At 45.9% G+C, this 25,231-nt stretch overlaps 1 protein-coding gene across 3 annotated transcripts in view; it reads right to left on the bottom strand.

Moving 5' to 3' along the window:
* The window catches only part of ZC3H6 (zinc finger CCCH-type containing 6), a 92,940-nt gene that overhangs the window by 20,975 nt on the left and 46,734 nt on the right, over positions 1-25,231 (bottom strand). For 2 of the 3 annotated variants that reach the window (XM_063948086.1, XM_063948088.1), the window contains exons 4-11: positions 23,871-23,924; positions 19,756-19,972; positions 18,418-18,557; positions 15,916-16,032; positions 13,439-13,550; positions 6,079-6,188; positions 4,299-4,366; positions 2,831-3,195 (exon numbers count right to left, since the gene is read on the bottom strand). In XM_063948086.1, coding sequence (XP_063804156.1) covers positions 2,831-3,195; positions 4,299-4,366; positions 6,079-6,188; positions 13,439-13,550; positions 15,916-16,032; positions 18,418-18,557; positions 19,756-19,972; positions 23,871-23,924 — 1,183 coding nt within the window. The remainder of the gene's footprint in view (positions 1-2,830; positions 3,196-4,298; positions 4,367-6,078; positions 6,189-13,438; positions 13,551-15,915; positions 16,033-18,417; positions 18,558-19,755; positions 19,973-23,870; positions 23,925-25,231) is intronic. The other variant, XM_063948087.1, reaches the window with a different exon arrangement.

Raw genomic sequence — 25,231 nt, 5'->3', positions numbered from 1 at the left:
GCAGCTGCCCAAGATGAGCCCACCTTCCTTGTGGAGTGGGCATTTACAGATTTTTGGCTGTGGCAGGCCTGCCACAGAATGTGCAAGCTGAATTGTACTACAAATCCAACGAGCAATAGTCTGCTCAGAAGCAGGAGCACCCAGCTAGTTGGGTGCATAGAGGATAAACAGCGAGTCAGATTTCCTGACTCCAGCCATCCTGGAAACATATATTTTCCGGGTCCTGACAACGTCTAGCAACTTGGAGTCCTCCAAGTCCCTAGTAGCCGCAGGCACCACAATAGGTTTGGTTCAGGTGAACGCTGAAACCACCTTAGGGAGAAACTGAGGACGAGTCCTCAATTCCGCCCTGTCCGAATGGAAAATCAGATAAGGGCTTTTACAGGATAAAGCCACCAATTCTGACACGCTCCTGGCCAAGGCCAGAGCCAACAGCATGACCACTTTTTCTGTGAGATAATTTAACTCCACAGATTTAAGTGGGTCAAACCAATGTGACTTTTGGAACCCAAAAACCACCTGGAGATCCCAAAAGTGCCACTGAAGGCACAAAAGGAGGCTGTATATGCAGTACCCCTTTAACAAATGTCTGAACTTCAGGGACTGAAGCTAGTTCTTTTTTTTTGGAAGAAAATTGACAGAGCCGAAATTTGAACCTTAATGGACCCCAATTTCAGGCCCATAGATACTCCTGTTTTCAGGAAATGTAGGAATCGACCCAGTTGAATTTCCTCCGTCGAGCCTTACTGGCCTCGCACCACGCAACATATTTTCGCCAAATGCGGTGATAATGTTTTGCGGTTACATCCTTCCTGGCTTTGATCAGGATAGGGATGACTTCATCCGGAATGCCTTTTTCCTTCAGGATCCGGCGTTCAACCGCCATGCCGTCAACGCAGCCGCGGTAAGTCTTGGAACAGACAAGGTCCTTGCTGGAGCAGGTCCCTTCTTAGAGGTAGAGGCTACGGATCCTCCGTGAGCATCTCTTGAAGTTCCGGTTACCAATTCCTTCTTGGCCAATCCGGAGCCACTAATATAGTGCTTACTCCTCTCTATCTTATCAATCTCAGTACCTTGGGTATGAGAGGCAGAGGAGGGAACCCATACACTGATTGGTACACCCACGGTGTTACCAGAGCATCTACAGCTATTGCCTGAGGGTCCCTTGACGTGGCGCAATACCTGTCGAGTTTTTCCCAACGGTTTATAATCATGTGGAAGACTTCTGGGTGAAGTCCTTACTCTCCCGGGTGGAGGTCGTGCTGAGGAAAACTGCTTCCCAGTTGTCCACTCCCGGAATGAAAACTGCCGACAGTGCTATCACATGGTTTTTCGCCCCGCGAAGAATCCTTGCAGCTTCTGCCATTGCCCTCCTGCTTCTTGTGGCACCCTGTCTGTTTACGTGGGTGACTGCCGTAATGTTGTCCGACTGGATCAACACCGGCTGACCTTGAAGCAGAGGTCTTGCTAAGCTTAGAGCATTGTAAATGGCCCTTAGCTTCAGGACATTTATGTGAAGTGATGTCTCCAGGCTTGACCATAAGCCCTGGATATTCCTTCCCTGTGTGACTGCTCCCCAGCCTCGCAGGCTGGCATCCGTGGCCACCAGGACCCAGTCCCGAATCTGCGGCCCTCTAGAAGATGAGCACTCTGCAACCACCACAGGAGGGATACCCTTGTCCCTGGTGACAGGGTTATCCGCTGAAGCATCTGAAGATGCGACCCGGACCATCTGTCCAGTAGGTTCCACTGGAAAGTCTTGCGTGGAATCTGCCGAATGGGATTGCTTTGTAGGAAGCCACCATTTTTACCCAGAACCCTTGTGCATTGATGCACTGAGACTTGGTTCGGTTTTAGGAGGTTCCTGACTAGCTCGGATAACTCCCTGGCTTTCTCCTCCGGGAGAAACACCTTCTTTCTGGACTGTGTCCAGGATCATCGATGCAGTGAGCCTGTTGCCAGCAGGTCTCACTGAAAATAATAAACCTAAACTAAAACTTTCACAAAGAGCTCAGGAGAGCCCCTAGTGTGCACCCTTCTCGTCGGGCACAGAAAATCTAACTGAGGCTTGGAGGAGGGTCATAGGGGGAGGAGCCAGTGCACACCAGGTGATCCTAAAGCTTTCTTTAGATGTGCCCTGTCTCCTGCGGAGCCGCTATTCCCCATGGTCCTTACGGAGTTCCCAGCATCCACTAGGACGTCAGAGAAATAATAATACAGGTTGAGTATCCCTTATCCAAAAGGGACCAGAAGTATTTTGGATATGGGATTTTTCCGTATTTTGGAATAATTGCATACCATAATGAGATATCATGGTGATGGGACTGAAGTCTAAGCACAGAATACATTTATGTCTCATATACACCTTATACACACAGCCTGTAGGTCATTTAATACAATATTTTTAATAACAATGTGCATTAAACAAAATGTGTGTACATTGAGCCATCAGAAAACAAAGGTTTCACTATCTCACTCTCACTCAAAAAATTCCGTATTTCGGAATATTTGGATATGGGATACTCAACCTGTACCTACACATCACAAAACAATCACAAAAAGTATAAAATATACAATTAGAAAATGCTTAGCTCAATGGTAATAGCGCTAATTAGCGATAGTAATTGCTGTCAGTCTCTGCATCCACTGAATTATGAAACATTTCTAAATGTATGTATTAAACATGCAAAGAAAATGATTTTACAGACTAGTTAGGGAAATAGATCAGTGCTACCCCTCCTTGGAAGTTGACAGTAGGACACAGAATGCAGGTAATAAGAGACCAAAACTGCATATTTAACATAGGAAGGATGAAGCAGAAGAAACTCACATTCCGCCATGTTTGAGGGCTGCACATGATGGACAGCCTGCTGGGAGTAGTAGTTGTCATAGAACCCAGGTGCGCTTTGGCCAGACTGGTAGCTGCTTTGCTGATGCATCCCATGCAGCTTCTCATCTGCACTGTGGAGGAAAGGGGGTCCGGGTGCATTGGCACCTTCTCTCTGGTGGTCTGGGCCATGGCCTTTGCCTGCAGAGGCATTGAACGGTGCATTCATGCCTGGATTGCCGTACAATGGTGCGGACTGTGGCGGTGGTGTCAGGGGCCCAGTTTCAGGCAATGGCTCCGAGTTGTACATTGATGGGCGATTTGCTGGGAACGGCATCCCCGTATATGACTGGCTGTAAAACTTTGCTCTATAATAAAAGGTGACAAAAGAGAGTTTCCATGAGACCACTGTCAGACTGCACAGTTTCATGCCGCATGTTACCAACATTCAACGATAGCAAAATGGTCAAATGTTCTTTTCCACGGTCTAAGTGCCAGGAATATCTTATAGGCAAATGAAACAAACTCCCTCATAATTACATTATAGATCACCTATAATTCTTCTCCACCTGGAGCCTCTGTGTCCACTTCATAATGAACTGCTGGTGCTTTTACTAACCTTAATGAGGGAAGTAGTTAATAGACCACCAGAAATAATTTATACAGGCAATGGGGGTCATTCCAACCCGATGGCTCGCTGCAGTTCATCGCAGCACAGCGATCGGGTCGGAATTGCCCATGCGCCGCAGTGCGCTGGCGCATGCCGGACGGCCGAAGGCCTCGTCATTAGCGATCGCCTCTGCCTGATTGACAGGCAGAGGCGGTGGCAGGGCGAGAGGGGGCTGGACGGCGGCATTAAGCCGCCATTTAGGGAGCGCGGTCCGGCCAACCCAGGTGTGGCCGGACCGTTGGGGGGGGGGGGGGGGGGGCGGCTGCGTGAATCTCACGCAGCCACTGCGGCCAGTGGCAGCGACGATCAACTCCCGGCCAGCCGCAGAAGCTGCGCTGACCGGGAGTTACTGCACAAATACAAAAGCATCGCCGCTGTGCGATGCTTTTGTATTTGTGCGGAAGGGGTCGGACTGACATGCGGGGGCGGGCTAACCCTGTGCTGGGCGTCCCCCCGCATGTCAGGGAAGATGATCGTAGCTGTGCTAAAATTTAGCACAGCTACGATCAACTCGGAATGACCCCCATTGTGTCTACATTCTCAGAATGTGAAATTGTTAGAATGATGTTGACACTAGGGGCTAGGCTGCAGGGGGAGGTTTAGATTAGGCTCCGGAAGGGGGGGTGGTCGGGGGTAGTAGGGTTATGCACTAGAGGAAGGGCTAGGGGAGAAATAACAGATGGGTTTATCGTGCAGGAAACCAGTGCACTTTAAGATTCTGATGTTTTCTGGGAGAAAAGGATTAAAGGAATAAGACGTGAGGTACATGCGTCTCTGGTCTTCTTTTTAGCAGGTACTCACCCATGTCGTGGAATTTCCTCTGGCTCCTCTTCATCCTCGTGATGCATCTCTTCCTCTGTGTTTAATACCTAGGCAGAATACATGCGCTTTACTTTATAAAACATACACTGACAATCGAGACACATTTTCTCTTGCTGTAATTTTTTTTTCTTCTGTTTTTAACACAGACCGGGTGACATCAGGTGGTTTTAACCACTTGGCTGGCATGGTCGCATGAGATACACCTGGCTGGGCTATCCCTGACATGGACGCATCTGATGCCCGATCATCGATTGTTCCATATAGTAACTGCCATTATTGTATATTTTTTTACTAACTAATGTAAAGAAAAAAGAAAAAAAAGAAGGTTTTAAAAAGTATATGTGTGTATATATATATATATATATATATATATATATATATGTGTATATATCTCTATATATATATATATATATATATATATACATATATTTACATTATTTTTTTTACAGGCCCCAATTGGGAAATTCCCAAAGGCAAAGGAATTCAAGAAGGCCTTCGAATGCGAATTCTGAATTGCGTACCATGCAATCCGCTAATAGTGTTGTAACGCACTCTCTTAGAGACCTAACTCAATCATAAAATACCTCAAGTACAGTATCATCATCAGGTCAAGTTTTTGTGATTTTTGTCTATGGAAACGGGTGGGATAATTAGTAAATGAACTCACCTGTGCATGAGCACACAAACCCTAAAGCTGAGACCTGTTGGGGTTACTTGAGAACCCCAGATATACGTAAAGAGGATGATGGAGAGCCGATTGTGCTCAGATGTTGCGCGTTTTCATACTGCGCATGGCTCTAACTCTGAATGTACACAACTACGAGTGATGCAGAGTTATTCGCTTCATTTGTGTGTGAAGAAGTGAGAACTGGGTGATAATGGGGTGTTCAGTAAGGTTGTGCTGACAGAACCACGGCTTTGCAGATTTTGTGCACATGTAATTACACCTGTCTTGAGATAGATCTTTCGCTAGTGCGCACTGACGACACACAGCTATGGTAACCAGGCAAACAGAGTGGGGGGCCCAGCCGCAGAGTTGTGTACAACTCCGTATACACACTTTAAGATAACTTGCGTTTAACTCTGCACGGACCCCTAAAGCATAAACATTCCTGTTGAAACAGGTGAACTGAAAAATCGATTGTTATATCCAATTGAGCCAGAAGTTTCAGCTACGTAAGCCAGGCATGTCCAAACTGCGGCCCCCCAGCTGTTGAGAAACTACACATCCCAGCATGCCCTGACACAGCTTTAGCATTCTCTGACAGCAAAACTGTGTCAGGGCATGCTGGGATATGTAGTTTCACAACAGCTGGAGGGCCGCAGTTTGGACATACCTGACGTAAGCAGACAATGCCATATATTACGTTCACCTACATGGGTGTTCCTTATACACACAGCTGATTGCACATTTTTTGTTGCATTATTTCTGGCAGCTTTGGTGGCTTGCCCCAACAAACAATTCCTAATCTGTGACCTATGAAACGTGTCTGGAATCTGGATTAGCCTATGCACACGCAATAGGCAGACATATTGTGGACTGGACCAAGATTGGTGAGAAAACTATCACTGCTGTCGGTGATTAGTGCATCTCAGGGAGACCACCCATAAGCACAGAAAAGAGTAACTGTTTAAATGATTAGGTCCGTTCTGCTCCCTGTTCCGTGGCACATCCCATATCCTCTCCAGCACAGAGAAGGTAATAGTCTGGAAGTAATCTCACTGTATCTCTCTGTTTGCCACTGGTCCAGATGTGTACCTTGTGCAGTAACTCCTTGCTGTCGTCATTAAGATCCTCGTGAGAAAACTTGCAGTTGTCGCCTTGGTAACACATGACTCCGGTATGGTAAAATTTACAAGGAAATTTGCGTATAAGCAAAAATGCTAAGGGCAAAACAGTAAGACATACCATCTATACATTCAATTGCCACAAGATATGCAAATGCCTGTAAATGCCTTTCCTCTTTAGATCTACTGTACATTACAACCAATTAGTAGCAAAAACATTTTTAATGTGTAAGAATAAAACCGATGCCTATATAAACACTGCTTACAAGCAATAGATCTGATTACTAAGAAAACCATAATACTTACGGCCACCACAGGGCAAGGCTGTGCAATAGTAACTAACACTCAATAAAAATTTGGAGGGTAATGTCATAGGGTCCAATTTTCCAAATGTGCTGATATTTTTGCCAAAGGATTTAAAGCTGCTTTTACCTTCCAAAAAAAATAAAATGTTTTTGTGTGCTTATGGCACCTTATTCCCCATGTGCTTTATTGCACTCTTGTAAATTCCACATCCCCCCTCATATATATGTCAATCCCTTTTTTAAAGGTACTTACACTGATTGGTGGGCCATAAACAAAAACCAGTGACGCTCAGGCATGATCCCTCTCTGCGGCAATAATTTAGTACCATGGGGTATAGACGGGTCCACTAGGAACCATGGACACTTTGAGAATTTGATAGTGTGGGCTGGCTCCTCCCTCTACGCCCCTCCTACCAGACTCAGTCTAGGGAACGGTGCCCGAGGAGATGGACATACTTTGAGATAAGGATAGTGGTGAAATTCCGAACCAGCACACACACACACACAACAAGAGGAAAGCCAAGTTAACCAAACTTGAAACAGGAACAGCAATGGCTGAACCAACATTACTTAACCAAGTAACAGTGCAGGAAGAACGAAGCACCAGGTGGGCGCCCAGTGTCCTCTACGGACTACGAGAAAAGGATTTACTGGTAGGTAATTAAAATCCTATTTTCTCTTACGTCCTATAGGATACTGGGGTCCATTTAGTACCATGGGGATGTACCAAAGCTCCCAAACCAGGTGGGAGAGTGCTGAGGTTCCTGCAAACTGAAGGTCCTCAGAGGCCAAAGTATCGAACTTGTAGAACTTAGCAAACGTGTTCAAACTGACCAAGTAGCCGCTCGGCAGAGCTGTAAAGCCGAGACACCCTGGGCAACCGCCCAGGAAGAACCCACCGACCTAGTAGAGTGGGCCTGTACAGATTTTGGACACAGCAAACCTGCCGTGGAATAAGCAAGCTGAATAGTAAGCCTGATCCAGCATGCAATGGACTGCTTTGAAGCAGGACACCCAATTTTATTAGACTCAAAGACCAAACAGCGAGTTAGATTTTCTGTGATGAGCTGTTCGCTTTACATACACCTTCAAAGCCCTCACAACATCCAAAAACTTTGTAGTAGCAGAGGTGACGGTGACAACCAGAACCACAATAGATTGGTCGATGTGAAATGCGGACACCACCTTAGGAAGAAATTGCTGACAAGTTCTGAGCTCAGTTCTGTCCTCATGGAAAAATAAATAGGGACTTTTGTGAGATAAAGCCCCCAGCTCCGACACACATCTTGCTGAAGCCAAGGCCAACAGTGTGACGTCTTCTACGTAAGATATTTTACGTCCACCTCCTGTAACGGTTCAAACCAGTTCGATTGGAGGAACTGCAGCACCACATTGAGATCCCAAGGTGCCGTGGGAGGAACAAAAGGAGGTTAGATGTGCAAAACACCTTTCAAGAACGTCTGGACCTCAGGGAGAGAAGCCAATTTTTCTGAAAGAAAATGGACAAGGCCGAAATCTGGACTTTTATGGAGCCCAGACGTAGGCCCACATCCACACCTGCCTGCAGAAAAAGCAGGAAATGTCCCAGATGAAATTCCACTGCAGAAAAATTTCTGCTCTCACACCAAGAGACGTATTTCTTCCAAATACGATGGTAGTGCTTAGACGTTACCCCCTTCCTGGCTTGGATCATAGTCAGGATAACCTTGTGAGGGATCCCTCTCCTGGCTAGAATCAGCCGTTCAACTTCCTTGCCGTCAAACGTAGCCGCGATAAGTCCTGAAAGACTAACGGGCCCTGTTGCAGAAGATCCTCGCGAAGAGGTAGAGGCCACGGATCTTCGAGGAGCATCTCCAGTAGGTCCGCGTACCAGGCCCTTATTGGCTAGCCCGGAGCAATGAATATTGCTTGAACCCTTTCCCTTTTTATTCTCTTTAGAATTCTTGGGAACAGAGGAAGTGGAGGAAACACGTACACCATCTGATAGACCCATGGCGTCGTCGAGGCATCCACCGCCACTGCCTGAAGGTCTCACGACCTGGAACAATACCACTTTAGCTTCTTGTGGAGACGAGAGGCCATCATGTCGATCTGTGGATATCGCCATCGACTTATCAAGCACCTGAACACTTTCGGGTGAAAGCCCCACTACCCAGGGTGCAGGTCGAGTCTGCTGAGGAAGTCTGCTTCCCAGTTGTCTACTCCCGGAATGAAGACCGCTGACAACGCCACAGCTTTTCTTTCTGCCCATAGGAGAATTCTTGACACCTCTGACATTGCTGGTCTGCTTTTCGTTCCACCCTGTCTGTTTATGTACGTCACATTGTCCGACTGGACCTGAATGGTCCGATCCTGAAGATGATGTGAGGCCTGCAGAAGGGCGTTGTATATGGCCCTGAGTTTCAGAATGTTGATTGAAAGGACGACTTCCTGACTTGACCATCTTCCTTGAAACTGCACTCCCTGAGTGACTGCTCTCCAACCTCTGGGGCTCGCGTCTGTGGTTAACAGAATCCAGTTATGAATTACGAACCTCCAACCCTCAACGAGGTGAGAAGTCTGTAGCCACCACAGAAGGGAGCTCCCGGCTTCTGGCGACAGACGGATCCTCTGGTGCATATGAAGATGCGATCCGGACCATTTGTTCAACAGATCGAGCTGGAAGGGTCGTGCGTGAAAACTTCCATATTGAATAGCCTTGTAAGAGGCCACCCTTTTCCCCAGAAGGCAAATGCACAGATGCCGGGTTGACTTCAGGACATCCCGAACAACAATGCCTTCTCCAATGGAAGGAACACTTTCTGCAACTCCGTGTCCAGTATCATTCCCAGGAAAGGGAGCCTCCTTGTTGGCTCTAGGTGAGACTTTGGAAGGTTCAGAATCCTCCCGTGATCCTGGAGGACTTTGGTTGAGAGACCAATGCTTTCCAGCAACCTTTCCCTGGACGGTGCTTTTATCAGTAGATCGTCCAGGTACGGAATAAGGTTCACTCCCTGTTTGCGAAGCATAAACATCATCTCTGCCATCACCTTGGTGAACAACCTCGGTGCCGTGGAGAGACCAAATGGCAGGGCCTGGAACTGGTAGTGACAGTCCTGCAGTGTAAACAGTAGATAAGCCTGATGAAGCGGCCAGATCGGAATGTGAAGGTACGCATCCTTGTTATCTAGAGACACTAGGAATTCCCCCTCCTCCAGACCGGAGATTACAGCTCTCAGGAATTCCATCTTGAATTTGAACACTTGCAAGTACGGGTTCAAAGACTTGAGGTTCAGAATCGGTCTTCACGAAACGTCCGGTTTCGGTACTACAAACAAGTTGGAGTAGTACCCCTCATTGAGCAGAGGAGGTGGAACTGGAACAATGACCTGAGTCTGTACCAGTTTTTGGATGGCATACTGTAAAGTAATACTTGCCTCATGTGAAACTGGTAAGCCTGATTTGAAGAATCTGTGAGGTGGGAGCTTTTGGAACTTCAGTCTGTAGCCCTGGGAAATAAGATCTATGACCCAGGAAACCTGGCACGAACGTGACCAGATCTGACTGAAGAATTGTACACTGGCTCCCACCTGACAGCCTTCCAGACATTGCGGCCCACCATCATGCTGAAGTCTTTGAGTAAGCAGAGCCTGAGCTCTGTTCCTGAGCACCAGCAGTTGCTGGTTTGCGTGGTTTACCTCTAGCGCCGCTGGAGGACGTAGAAGCACCTCTGGATTTGCCCTTGAACTTGGCTGTCTAAAAGGACTGTAACTTAGAAGCTGAATAAGTCTTCTTGGTTGGGGGGGCTGCGGAAGGAAGATACGTAGACTTAACTGCAGTAGCTGTGGAGATCCATTTGTCTAGTTCATCTCCAAACAAGGCCTCTCCTGAGAATGGTAGGCCTTTCACGCCTTTCCTGGAGTCCGCGTCAGCAGTCTACTGGCATAGCCACAAGCCCCTGCGTGCCGACACTGCCATAGCGGTGGTGCGTGCATTAAGCAAGCCTATCTCTTTTATGGCTTCCACCATAAAGTTTGCAGAGTCCTGTATATGTTGCAGGAGTAAATCAACATCCACCCTAGACAAGGAATCTAACACCTCAATTAGGTTACCTGACCATTTTGCAATGGCTTTTGTGATCCAACCACATGCAATAGTGGGTCTTTGGGCCATCCCAGCAGCTGTGTACAATGATTTGAGTGTAGTTTCAGTTTCACGATCAGCCATGTCTTTTAGGGAGGCTGCACCAGGAACAGGCAATACAATTTTTCGTGACAGCCTAGAGACTGATGCGTCCACTATCGGTGGATTTTTCAATTTTTTCCTATCCTCCAGAGGAAAGGGAAAAGATGAGAGTAACCTTTTAGGGATCTGAAATTTCTTATCAGGATTAACCCACGGTTCTTCAAACAGGGTATTCAATTCCTTTGATACAGGAAACGTGACTGAGGACTTCTTTTGTACATTAAAATAAGATTCCTCACACTCCTCTGTCACCTTATCAGGATTATGCAGAAAATCTCTGATAGCCTCTATAAGAGCCTCTATTCTATGTGACAGAGCCGCATCCCCCCTCTCCAAGTCCACCTCACCCTCACACATGTCTGACCCATCAGCATCAGAGTTCAGATTGCAGGATATGGGCCAGAGATCGCTTTTGCGGACAAATGGGAGGGGATTGAGATGCTGTTTTGGGGACTGAATCGCTGTTCATAAACTCATCCACAGTCTGTTTTAAGTATTGCGTCTCTTTCTCATTGCGGGACAATTTTGTAGAAAGAGTGGAGATCATTCCTTTAAGAGAATTAACCCACTCCGGTTCAGCCCCGCTATTCTGTGAACCCTGAGTACCCAGTAGTGAGCCCCCTAGTGAAGAGGAACACTCCGTTGTACAAGAAACACATTCTTTGCCTGACATAATGTAAATGTGACAGAGCACACACACACACAGGAAAGGTTAAGCACAAGCAACCCACAAAGAGCCCTTCAGGGAGACACAGAGTTATTTGGAGGCAGCCCCCACCGTGCTCTGGCCGCTAATGCCAAGCTTAGCCGGGTCACAGACTTAATATCCTGATAGGGGACTTAGTACACTAATAGTCGCTTCTCCCCTACTATGACCCCGTGGTACCGCTGAGGTAATTTGGAGTCACACCGCATCCCTGTCAATCAGCATCTGTGTCCACTACACAGGGAATATGGCACTGGTGAGCTGCTGGATCCTCTCATAGTGAAGCCCCGCCACTTCAATGGCACGGTCTTCCCGCTTTTTTGTATACTGGCTGAGGTAATTTGTGCGCTTAAAATAGAGCAGAACCGTTTTAAGGCTGTGTTTGCCAGTTTGGGTACTGTGTAAAGTGTACTGAGACGCAGTCGTGTACTGTGTCTGGAGACGCATTCCGCCCCGTTTAGAAGCCGTGCATCTCCGTACCCTCGTGCCGCCATAACGGTTGGCGCCCCGCTAAACGGGACGCCAGCTCAGTACTCACCACTCTTCATTCTTGTGGCTCTGCTAGGGGTGGCGGTGTGCTGCGGGAATATACAGTCGCCATGGTGGGGCTTGCGAATAGTTCCCTCAGGAGCTCAGTGTCCTGTCAGCGGGGAACGGGACTATTAACCCTTCAAGAGGCCAACCAGCCCTGCCTGAAAATAACAAACATAGAAAGTAAATGCAGAAAACTCTTCAGGAGCTTCCTTCGGCGTGACCGGCTCCTCCGTCACATTTTATAAACGGAGTCTGGTAGGAGGGGCATAGAGGGAGGAGCCAGCCCACACTATCAAATTCTTAGAGTGCCCATGGCTCCTAGTGGACCCGTCTATACCCCATGGTACTAAATGGAGCATTTAGGAGGGTAATATTTTTCTGCCTGATTTATCATTATATTTTATTAGTGGCTAATTATTGTAAATAATAGCGCCCGATCATATCTTTCTTTTTTTCTTGGATTTGATAAGCAGACACACTTGTAAAATCAGACATTATGACAAACCCCTTTTGGTTGGATGAAGATGATGTTTTTGTGAACTGATCAGGACTATATGAAAAGGGTCGGTTTACAGCTGTAAGCAGTACTCAACTACACACTCAGGGCATGACAAACTTTTCTAAAATCTCAGAGCCAGGGTGAAGGTGTATAAGCTAGAACAATGCCACCCCCCCCCCCCCCCCCCAAATAACTGAAACACCCCTTCTCCCCCTGCAGCCACATTACTGTGCAGCTCCCCCCCCCCCCCCCCCCCCCCCCCCTTCCCCCCTCCTACCCCAGGGCAAACCAACACCCAGAGAATACAACTAAGGGGATAGGATACTCCAGGCAAACCGCCCACCTGCAGCCACCCTCTGGCTAACAATCCCCCGCCCCCTGTGGCCACATCACTATCCCCTCCGAAGCTGCAATCCCCGGTCATGCATAGACCCTCTGATCAGAGAGCTCTATGCAGCCGGACAGCAGACAGCGCAGGCTGGGAGAGACAGACACAACAAGCAGTGTAGGTTGGAATGGACAGGTGTAGCAGTCAGCACAGACTGGGACAGACAATCAGCACATGCACTACTGTGCATGAAATGGGCGCTGCAATACAGGCACACACGTGAATCTCTGCTTGAGCTGCCAGGGCTGAAGAGGATCTGCTTCACCCCTCCCTGCATAATCTAGTAGCCAGGAAGCAAAACTCTAGGGGCCATGGAGACCTGGCCTCTGGGATTTGTCGAGCCCTGGCCTAACTCACTGGTGTGTAAATTTCCTGGTAGAGGAATATCAGCCAGCAGGGAACGGCAGTAAGCAAGTGTACATAACCTCATAATCTAACCACAATCTAGATAAACACACACAGCAATTCACCCAGAGTGAGGAGGAGGAGGGAACTGGGAACAACTTCCCTGTAGCAAGTGAGACTATGCTCTAGGCCGGGGCAGAGTCAGGTAAATATTAACGCCCTGTCCCTAGGAGAGAAGGAACAGGCACCAGTAGTTTCACTGACACTAGAATGTTCCATAATATATATTAAGAAAAAAGAAAACAGTGGAAAGCTGCAGTGAAAGGATATCATGCATGTAGATGCAGTTCTCTCCTCTGGTACAATAACCTTGTATATAAAACTTGCAGATTTCTTTCTTCTTTTCTACCTCTGCATCATGATCGAACTTACACTGATCTCCCTGAAATACACAAGAAGAAAGTACATATAAATATGTTCACAGAGACCTTCATACAGGTCTTACTTTACAGTAATAGCAGAGTCACACAGAGCAATCAGCTCCATAGGGAGTGACTATGGGGGTCATTCCGAGTTGATCGTTAGCTGCCGTTGTTCGCAGCACAGCAATCAGGCCAAAAAGCGGCATTTCTGCGCATGCGTATGGGCCGCAATGTGCACGCGCGTCGTACGGGTACAAAGCCCGTTGTGGTTGTGCACAGGTTGTAGCGAAGTTTTCAGTCGCACTGGCGGCCGCAAGAAGATCGACAGGAAGGGGGCGTTTCTGGGTGTCAACTGACCGTTTTCAGGGAGTGTCTGCGTGGCTGGGCGTTCGCTGGGCGGGTGTATGACGTCAAATCCGGACACGAATAGGCTGAAGTGATCGCAAGCGCTGAGTAGGTTCAGAGCTACTCAGAAACTGCACAAACTTTTTGCAGAGCTCGGCTGCACAGGCGTTTCCACTTCTACCAAGCTAAAATACACTCCGCAGTGGGCGGCGGCATAGCGTTTGCACGGCTGTTAAAACTAGCTAGCGAGCGATCAACTCGGAATGACCCCCAATAACAGGAAGCGAATGGTTTGTGCAGTCCCCTATAATCTGTCACAGCCCCAACAAGGAACGGCCACAGACGGCTTCTCATGGAGCCTCAGTGTACAGCAGATGCTTCATTATTATATACAGCAGTTAGGACGTAAATCCACTTGATTTTCCACGAACAATAAACAATTCTGCCTCAACTTACCTATTTTTCATTGATTACAGTACTTATTCACTTAATGTACAGATGAGTCCACATTTACGTATACTCAAATAGCCCCATTTATTACACCACTGACTTTACTACTTAGCAGCACCACAACACCAATACTAAGTACCACGGTATACTATGAGTGGACTAAGATGCAAAATGGAGTAACTAGTAGCACAATAGAAGATAAAGTAGCAACACTGAGGAAAAGCAGGGATAGTGAAGGCAGGGATAGTGAAGGCAAGGAGTGAGGGGGAGGGGCCAAAGTGTCACGTTAACAACCACAGTACTGTATACTGCACTGGGCAGAAGGAAAATATTGAGACAGTTATAAAACAAAATGTTTGACATGTTATGTGGTGCTCATTTCACACTGAAGCCCTAGCTCTGACCTGGGATACTGAATACAGGTCGGCACGAGATTACTTACCACTTCCACACCGCCTTGATGGACCCAGGTTATTCCCACATTGTTGTGGTTAATATAGGACGCTTGGAGGTGACATCCTGAGCCTGCCAATCAGAAGCCTTTCATGCACTATTACCAGTGTCCACCTTTAACACTGCAGACAACCCAGGTCGGAGGCGGGAATAACATCCGTCGTGCATCCAGGATACACGCCCTTTCACACAGAGCTAGGACCCAGGTCGCGTTGGCTTGCCCTGGCAGTAACCCAGGTTCTAAGCTCAGTGTGAAAGAGGTATAATACAATTAATGGAAATGTGATTGGTTACTAATACCTCTATTGGACCGCCACCTATGAACACGGGTTATGGGTACATGAGCACGCATAACCCGTGTTCAGGTGCGGTCTGAAAGGTGCAAGGGTTGAAATACCGGGTAGAGTGACCCGGTATTTCAACCCTGGTTGTGAGCAGGGTTGAACACATCTTCAACCTGGCTCACTGTGTGGTGTGAACGGGAGCCGGGTCAATGCGACCCATTGCCCGTTCAATCTCTGTGTACGGGCGGTGCTTGGCAATCATGTGATCTCCAAGCGCCGTCACCGCTGACATCAATCAGCAACCCGGCAATATTCCAGCTTGCAGTCAGTGGTAGTGGGGCGCCTGAGGCGGTCTGAAAGGAGTATAAGGGTCAGATGTACAAAGCCTTAGAGAGTGATCAAGTGGAGAGAGATAAAGTATCAGCCAATCAGCTCCTAACTACAATGCAACAGGTTGTGTTTGAAAAATGGCAGTTAGGAGCTGATTGGCTGGTAGTTTATCACCCCCCACTTTCTCACTCTCCAAGGCTTAGTAATCTACCCCATAGGCTTTATATTTTGAGCTACACTTTGGAGGGCAGGCAACCTTTTACATGTGCTGTGAATCTTCCTAAGGGACAAAAGGTCAACCAAGCTGTAACTCAAACTGATGTATACACCCGAGGTCCATGTGAGTTAAGGAGATGGGGTTTAGACCGAGTTTCCCGTGTATACATCAGTCTCAAAGCAACCAAACGAAAGCACTACCCTGCAGCAGTATGTCTAGACCAGTCCATCAGAATACAAATATGAAACACAGCTTTCCAGAATCATATTTATATAGGTATGCTCCATGTTCCTGACTGCACATTACCTTTATACAACGTCTCTCCAGAAAGTACTTGCAGATCTGTTTCCCTTTGCGTTCCACTGTGTGCTGACTAATGAACTCCTGACTCATTGTCACCCATTTCTTCATGGGCTTATTCTCCTAGAAGATAAAGGGCATGGTTAAATTATCACAATACTGACACACCATAGATTACTGCACATAAAACAAACCAGAGCTGATGCCCCGTTTAAAATAACTATGCAAAAAAATTCTCACTGCCACCAACATCGCTAAATTACCTTGGTGCCTGCGCAGATTACCAATAATTGCTCAACTGCAAAAACACTTTTTGCGTGCAACTCTGAATCAGTGTGTGTAATAGAGCCTCTCACGGTATCAGATAACGTTCTCTGTCACATCTACATCTTTTTTTTTTCTTTTTTTTTTTATTACGGTTTCTTAAAATTACAGACCTTTTAATTTATCAGGATTATCTATTTATTTGAAAGCATCTTGGAGTTTAGACAGACTGTTCCAATCCAGAATAGGTGTGTAAGAAGAAATTTGAATTGTTCTATGAGTTCTGCCAACAGAGTAAGCTACAGATGGGTCCACGGTTATCTTGGCTAGTTTGCTGCACCTAGGCACAACATGGTTTATTAACATAAACCCTTCATCTATTGTTCTCAGCTGCAATACAATACAGAGAACAATACAGCGGGGGATTAAGTAATTACAGCAGGGAATTAAGTCCGACTGCCCATTCTCAGTCCATCCTATTAAAAGGTCAAGATAAACATGGACCCATCTCTATGACTCACTAAATTAATCAATACTTTATATGCTGATGTGAAAATCAAGTTTTTATTTATTACTATTATATCCCCCATTTGCCTCATCACACTGAAAGTTCTGGCTATTCCTATCCACCGAATGACATCAGAATCCATTTTTTTTCTATTTTGGATTAACGCATATATAGAACAGTCAGACATTACGAGTACTGCACCAGTTTGCCCAACTTACTGTATATCTTGATAGACAGAATGGAAGTTGCTCAAATCAATTTATTGGTCCATCACAGGTGCATGTAAAGCTGAGTACACACTAGACGATATGTACCCACTATGTCGCTGATGATGTGCGCTCCCACGCATCGCCAGCAACATCGCTAGCGAGAGCCATGCTAAAGAATGCATCAAGGTCCCCACCGACACTGCCGGCATCGGCAAGTGTGTATGCACTTGCCGATGCTTGCATACGTGCCAGGTCCCATCCCCTGCGATGTTGCTGGGTATACACATTGTGTAGTGTGTACCCAGCATAAGGGAGGGGTTATTCTAAATTAAGGGCCCCATACACTACCGCGACATGTCAGACAGACATGTTGCGGGCGATCACCCCGGCAGCCTCCCAGGGGGCTGGATCGCCCGCGATACATCGTATGCTGTGCTTTTGCATACGATGTATCTTGGGCGATCCCAGCCACGCCCGCGGGGTCGGACCAGATTATATGTGCAGCACATTCAATCTGGAGGATCCGATCCGATGCTCACGGGAACGCGCATCAGATCAGATCTGATACGACTGCAAAATGCTCGATTTCATCCGATATATCGGGCCGAATGCCCGAAATCGGATTAAATCGGGCATTATCGTCCTAGTGTATAGGGCCCTTTAGAAACAGATTAACCTAGCTCACTATAGGGTGATTCAAAAGTCGCAGTACACCCTTTGGTTTCAAAAACTGTACAGAAATTGGGAAAACGGACTTAGATTCAAGATGGCGCCCGTGTTCAGTACATACCCTAAAAGATAGCGCACCTCACCCATACCTTTCTGGTATATTCAGTTTTCCCATTTATTGCACAGTTTTTGAAACAAAAGGGTGTACTGTGACTTTTGAATCACCCTGTATAACAAACCAGCAAGAGAGACATACATCCTACATGATAATAGCCATGCAGAGAGCTCAGTTACATACATTTGCAAACATACGGTAAGCCACCAGGCACAGCAAGGCTTCTCAGTTACAGTGGTCCTAGCTACATGATAATAGCACCTACTGTGGGCCATACATTTATACACTTCTATATTGATAGCTTATATATTGCATGACATCTGTACATGCCTAGAAAGTGCACCCGTCACGTAGCTCACCTACGGATGTGTCCTCAGTCAACCAATGTTTATATGCACCTTATGCCTGGCACCACTTAGATGCTCTGCCACGCATGGCAGTTTTTATTTTATTCTGAATTATACACTGTAGCGCATATAAAGTGAAATGCCAGTGCCAGTAGTTAGGGTACCCATGTGTTATATTCATGTTGCATTAGTAATGCAAATAATACGCATGCTTTGTGGGAAAAAGTCTCTGGCAGGAAGTTTGGCGCGGATAAGTGGCACGGTCCATGGCGCTTGAAATGAGGATACATAATTTTTCCATGCTTAATTTAATTGCTTTACACCCATTTTGCCAAAACCTCTGCATCAGCCCCTCTGACAGCATCTTCATGTATCATCAGCAATTTTAGTGCTCACCTCTTGGAAACCATCTTGAAAATAAGGGTTTGGGCCTTTGTGTGCTCCTCTTCCTCTGCCACGCTCTTTGCGCATAGTATTCTTCTTCTGCGGACCAGTTCCTCGTCCATAGAAATACCCTTTCTGCTGTGGATCAGCTCCTAGGAAAGGAGAGGGCACTAGTGATTAAGGGATGTGAGACTATTCTGCAGGTAACAGTCATTGGAGGCTTCCCAGCTTTTTAGCGGAGAGAAACTGTTGCTCAAATGTAATCAAATGACTAACAACCAAACGTACTGGTGCCCTTATGGGATTGCGTAATGACAGGGAGTCTGCAATGCCAGTGCCAATGCTCTGCACCCTGAGGACCAACAGTGGTGTGGGGCGCTATTAACAATTGAAAGGGCCTGGCGTGAGTAGCGCTGCCCAGCGCTGCTTTCACAGTAAGAAAATCCTTACCGTTAGGCTGTGACTAATGTCCTAAATCCTAACCCCGGTAGAAGAGTGGTGTGGACGGTACAGGGGTGGAAACTGGAGCATGGTGGGCCATCTCATGTCAATCACTGGCTGAAGACCCACCCGGCTCCTCACTCTGCCTTGCTGCTGCTGCATGGAAAGTGCTGTCCCTGTAGCCCTGGTAACAGCTCTTTAGCAGGCTGTGGAGGGAGTAGTTTGCTTGGAAGTTAAGGGATGCCTATGATGGAGCAGGATTATATTGTAAATGAGGAAGGATACATCTTATCAGTGAGACTTTTTGTACATCCCTGATAAACAACAGAGGAGCAGAGGGGTTCCTTGTTGGTGTCTTTAAAGGATTGGAATATTTTGCAAGGTAGGTGATAATTCATGTACTCTGTATTAAACAGCAGACAGCAAGGTCATCTCTTTATTTTTAGCTGATCCCAAGAATGCTCTGTGTATTATATAGATAATCCCCAGGATGCGCTCTGTACTGTATCTAGTCTTCATTCTAGCACCCTGCACCTTTCAAATCCTGTGCAGTTCCTCTTTCCTGCCTGGGGTGTTGCTCTCTGCTCTGGTGCTTCCCAGCACACACAGGTCTGTATCACAGCACTAACAGACCAGAGTATGCTGAGAAGCACCACAGCAGAGAGCGACACCCCAGGCAGGAAAGAAGAACTGCACAGATTTTGAAAGGTGCAGGGTGCTAGAATGAACACTATGTATGGTAGTAAGCATGTGCTCGCTCCAGGCACTAAACTATACCTCTATGCTGCACCACTTTCTGCAATCACTAACAAAGCAAGTAGAGCCAACATGTATGACGCACGCTTATTCAGTGCTACTGGATGTACAGTATGCTGTATTCTTTCCTTGCTGTCTGACAGAAAAGTTTACCTGTCATTCTCATGCATGGTTTTTTATAAGGAGGTTCAGATCCATCAGAGCTTTCCTTGGCCTGTCTATAGTGCTTCAGCTGTTCCGCAAAATCCTCCTGCTCTTCCTCATTGTAGTTGCCATCACTATAATTGCTGTAGTCATCATAATCCATGGGATTTTTCTTGCTATGCAGAGATTTCGGGGAGGTCATGTAACTTCCGTGTGCATGTCCGTACTGTAAGATAGGAGGAGAAAGTGTGACAGAGTTTATTTCCAGTGGTGATATATGGCCATGTGTGTAATCCTATGGAATACATGGAGAGTATTAACACAGAGCTACTATGTATTTATATTTTTGCAATTAACAATATTGCAATAAAAAATAGACTTTTCTCTTGGTACCTCTGCAATCTAGGCCAATACAGCTTCAATTAGAAAGAAACACAATCTTCTCACATTCCGTTAGGATTACATGGAAATGCTAACTGCACAATGTGCTGCCACTGACAGCAGACAATCAGATGCACACAAGCCAATGTCTGATGCACAGCACACCCTACGGGCTAAATATATTTCCGGAGCACCGGCTAAAATAAGCCACCACTTCTCTGTGGGTTTAAGGTGAAAATGTAAAGCAGCACTAAAACTAAGCGTAAAGCCTGGTGGAATTTACACAATGTTGGTGCTGCTTAAGTTTCTGCCTGAGACCAACTGTGGAACGGAGGCTTATAAAGACTGCTGCGTCAGAAATATAGACCTATTTCACTTCTATTTGTACCATTAAAAAGGCAACTAAACACATTCCCTAACACCCCAAGCAGAACAAATTTACTAAGTTATATATTGACAAAAAACTGCATTACACAACTTATTCCCCAATTTTTAGCAGTAATCCTACTGCTTATATAGACAAACACTCAGAGATCAGGGAAATGGTGGAGACCTGTGAGAGTCTTTCACTGGGTATCCTAGCCAAAGTGGTAAATCATTACAAATATTACTGTTATCACATCAGCAATCCCTTGAACATTTCTCTGCTGGAGCCGCACATTTCTTATCCTCTGAAATCAGTGATTTCACATCTCTGTTGATTTATTTACATTCTACTCTGGACCCCTAACTACTCTTTCCAATCTTCCGTTTGGCTTCTCCCAGTGAACCGGCTCTTCTACGCATCATGAAGTTCACAATCTGGATTTCTCTAGACTTTTAGTTCAGTTTGTGAAGTATCTAGTACTCCTTTCCCTTTCTCAAACCATCAAATTTCAATCAGCAAACGCTCTGCCATCACATTCACATCTTTGCATTCCAGCTGTACTAAGCTCCCTCATAACAAAAGAAATCTCAAGTCTTTATATTTTAAAAACTTCCACCTCTCGCACCAGCTTCTTTCCCAAATATCTACATATACCTGGCCTGCTCATACAATATCTTAAGCTGGGTACACACTAGAACCATGTGTGTCCGAGCGACATTATGACGCAATGCAACGATACATCATGCCAACGTACACACTGCACGATCCAGTGTATGACGGCATGACGTGCCGTTACAGCATGCCGTTGTTCATTACATTGTGTCATCTGACATGCAGCACTATGATAGGAAGATGCGATGGACGGCAGTCATGCACGCACAATCGCGGGTACACAATATGCAATGCATACAATATATTGTTCCAATCTACATCGGAATGATATATCGTTTACTGTGTAGCCAGCTTTAATCACTTACTAGACACAGTCATTAATCAATTGGCTACAATAACTCATGGCCACGTTCTCAGCAATGGCATAATAAAACAGAGCTCTGTCTTTAAAAACTCACCCACACAATAAAACAACATTGACGAAAATCTCATTTTTGTGATTGCTGCTCCTCACCGGCCTACCCAACTCCCACCTGGACCCCTTCAATCTATCTTCAACTCCACAGCACACATCATATTCATCTCTATCTGTTTCAACTCTGCCAAAGACTGCTGCCTCTCCTCCTCCTTTCTCACCCCCCCCCCCACATCAACCACTAAAGATTCGCCTGTGCAACGGCCAACCTCTGGAATGCATTCTCTGGAACATCCAAAAATCATTTTTACATTGACACATACCACACTTCCTCCTAAATACCCCAATCTCTGCAATTGCCAACCCTGCCCCACTCTCTCTGTATCCAACCAAACCCCCTCAAAAACATAAGCTCTTTTGATCAAGGCCCTCTCCTTTTTGTGGCCTCTACACAACTGGGTGTTCTGCGGGTTGTCTTTATGCATATACTGTATGTGAAGCAGTCCTGTATGACCACCCTTAATTATGCAGTGTAGCTGCATTGTCTGACATAAGGTGCTCTAGAACCCTGAGTAGTTTCTTAAAATTCACTGCCATCTACCACTCCTATCAAAAAGCTCAGGACACTGCCACTTCTCTTTCAATACCACTTCTCTAACAGCCGGGTCACACCCACGAAGGACCAGTGTACAAAATGCCGGGTGCAACCCAGCAATGCAGTGTGAAAGGGGTACAAGAGACATTAAAAGCGGATTTGAATATCAGAACACCTCTGTGTGCATGACAGCCAAATGTATCAATCCTCTCTGATCCCCTCATCATCTGTGTTGGCCTGCATTACTGAATGTCCTCTGCCTATTTACTGGATACCTACTGCAATAATGACCTAAAGCTCAATCTTTCAGCATCTGGGCTAATAACACTGAACAGAAGCTTCGCTGCCTAGATGACAACAGTCGCTCAGAATAATCCTTTGTTTCCCACTTTCAGTCTTATATACATATAATGGAACATCTCCAGAATATGCACATATCTCAGACAAGACTTGGCAAAATGTTAATTCATATTTCATTCTCCCCTGCATTGGCTATAGCAATTCACTTCTTACTGGTCTTGTCATAACAAGACTTTTAATCCTACAATATATATCAGAATGATATACTAATTTGCCTAGCTAAACACTTTTCTACTGCTGCTCTATGTGCTCTTATACTGGCTGCTTTTAATTAACCGATTCTACTATAAAATACTTCTGCTAACACACAAAACCTTTAACAAATCTGATAGTATACATTATCTCCCACCTAGAACCCACCGCTCTGAGATCCTCAACCCCACTCACTGCCCCTGCTTCCAATCTCAGGTTGGAGGACTCTTTCCTGGCTGCACCTCAGCTATGGAATGGCCTCCCTCAGACAACCAGACTTTCCTATACCCTACAAATATTCCCTAAAAACTCAACTTTTGAGGGAAGCTAAGCAAAGTCATACACTCTGTAGACCAGTGGCTCCATACCAAGGCATATGAAGGGGTGCTACGGGTGAATGGTCCAGGACCAGATCATATTATTAATGGTCAATGTGTTAGGCAAAACCAGTCCTGGTGGCTGCCAATCATAAAATACGTGGACAAAGAGAAGAGTAACTCTGTCGACCATCACATAACAGAACCTAAGAAAGACAGGTATGCTTAACTGACCTTATTTTTTTTAAATAAATTTCACAGTAAAAAACTCTTGGCCTAGGGGTGCCATGAAAACAAAATGTTGATACTCTAAAGGAGCCAAGATTCAAGAAAGTTTGGGAACCACCACACTAGGCTATGCCACTCAGTTACTGCTCATTTCTTACATTATTTCTCCTTACTTAACCCAAAGAAAACCGATCTGACCCCGAAACACACATTGCAGTGTGGCTGGAGCTCATAGGCCCACTATTCCCCACATGTCTTGTACAATAACCACCTGTGTCAAACTATTATTTTCCAAATGTAAGATGGTGAGCATCTCTCACTGCTTTTTTTTTTTAATACCCACTCTTGTTTTTTTTACTTCTCAATAACAAAGAGCTGTATGTATGCGGTCGCTACATAAAATAAATGTTAATAAGTAACTAAGAAGCATTAAAAAGGTGCAAAGGATTATACAGTAAAGAAGAAGAAAAAAAAGAAGTGTGCGATAAGCCTGAATGCAATACTATTTGTAAAGCATATACAGAATAAAAGTGTCCAGGTACAATCAAACTGCAACAAAGACACAGGGGCAGAGCATAGACAGAGGGCACTGCAATTAAGCTGAAAGCACATAACATTAATGCCTCTGGAACACAGAGGAAGCAATATTATACTCACAATAAGATAAGGAACACGAGGTTCCAAAAACATTTTGTTGCTGATGTTCAGCTCCTGAGGAAACAGCATACATTGCAGTAAAACATAGATCTCCTTCTTAGCAACATTTTGTTTAAACAAAATAAAACTGGGGAAACCAGCTCCTGTCCATCTCTAGCCGGGTATAGGACTCATGGTCGACAGTGTCCAGGCCGACACTGTTGGAGATAAGACTCCTGTACCAATGGCCTTCAATTGTCTGTCTAATACCTGTTACCAATCGATTGGGAGGCGCATAAAGTAAACACGACACGAGGTATGTTCAGCAAGATGAGACTGAAGCTCATTTATTTGTCTAGGGGTTATATAGACATATACAGGAATTTCACACGTCACATAGGTGTAATTTCTAAGTAATAAGACAGTAGACAGATATGTTTCTAGTAATTGCTCCCTGACCTTGCTGTCCCTTGGGTATTAGCCTTGGGAGTCATTCTGTAGACACTGTCTCAAGACATCACAACATGTTCCAGGAGATCAGCTTGACCTTGAATCTCACGGAAACTATTCTCTAACTGGGATGCGGTCAAAATCCCGGCGGACGAAATACAGACACCGGGATCCCGACTGGCACAATCCCGTCATATTCTCCCTTTGTGGGTGTCCACGACACCCATAGAGGGAGAATAAATTAGTGTGCCGAGCGTAGCGAGGCACCGTGCCCGCAAGGGGCTGCGTTGCGCTCGCCCCCCTGTCGGGATTGTGCCAGTCGGGATCCCGGTGTCGGTATTCCGACCGCCGGGATCCCGTCCGGTGGGATTTCGTACTGATCCCCTCTAACTAAATCAAATGGAATGTCAGAATTACTTATAAAATTCTAAGCAAAAGCATTTCTTACATACAGTATACTCAAATATGGCTACTGTTATACAAAATGGCTGCTTAGCATAATGCTGTCTCTCTCAACACCTATTAGTCCACAGTGGCTAGGTTGACACTAGAAATATGTCGACACGGCCATTAGGTCGACATGGGGGGGGAAAGGTCGACATGTTTTTTTTTTTGTGTGTAATTTTCTTCGTAAAGTGACCATGAACCTCAATTAGTGCACCGTGTTCCCTCGCATGGCGAGCGAGCTTCGGGCAGGTTACTGTTTCCAATTGTAGTCCACGTGGATCGGAAAGTATGAAAAAATGTAAAAAATAAATAAATAAAAAAACATGCGACACTCATGTCGACCTTTTTGCATGTCGACTTTGTTCACGTCGACCTAATGGTCGTGTTGGCCCATTTCTAGTGTCGACATATTCACTGTCGACCAATGGGTGTTGTCCTACTGTAAGTGGTGTCGATCCAGAGTAGGATGGGTGTGGTATGTTAGA

This window comes from Pseudophryne corroboree, chromosome 12 (genome assembly GCF_028390025.1).
Source record: "Pseudophryne corroboree isolate aPseCor3 chromosome 12, aPseCor3.hap2, whole genome shotgun sequence".
Taxonomy (NCBI): domain Eukaryota; kingdom Metazoa; phylum Chordata; class Amphibia; order Anura; family Myobatrachidae; genus Pseudophryne; species Pseudophryne corroboree.
This window is presented reverse-complemented; position numbering and strand designations above follow the sequence as displayed.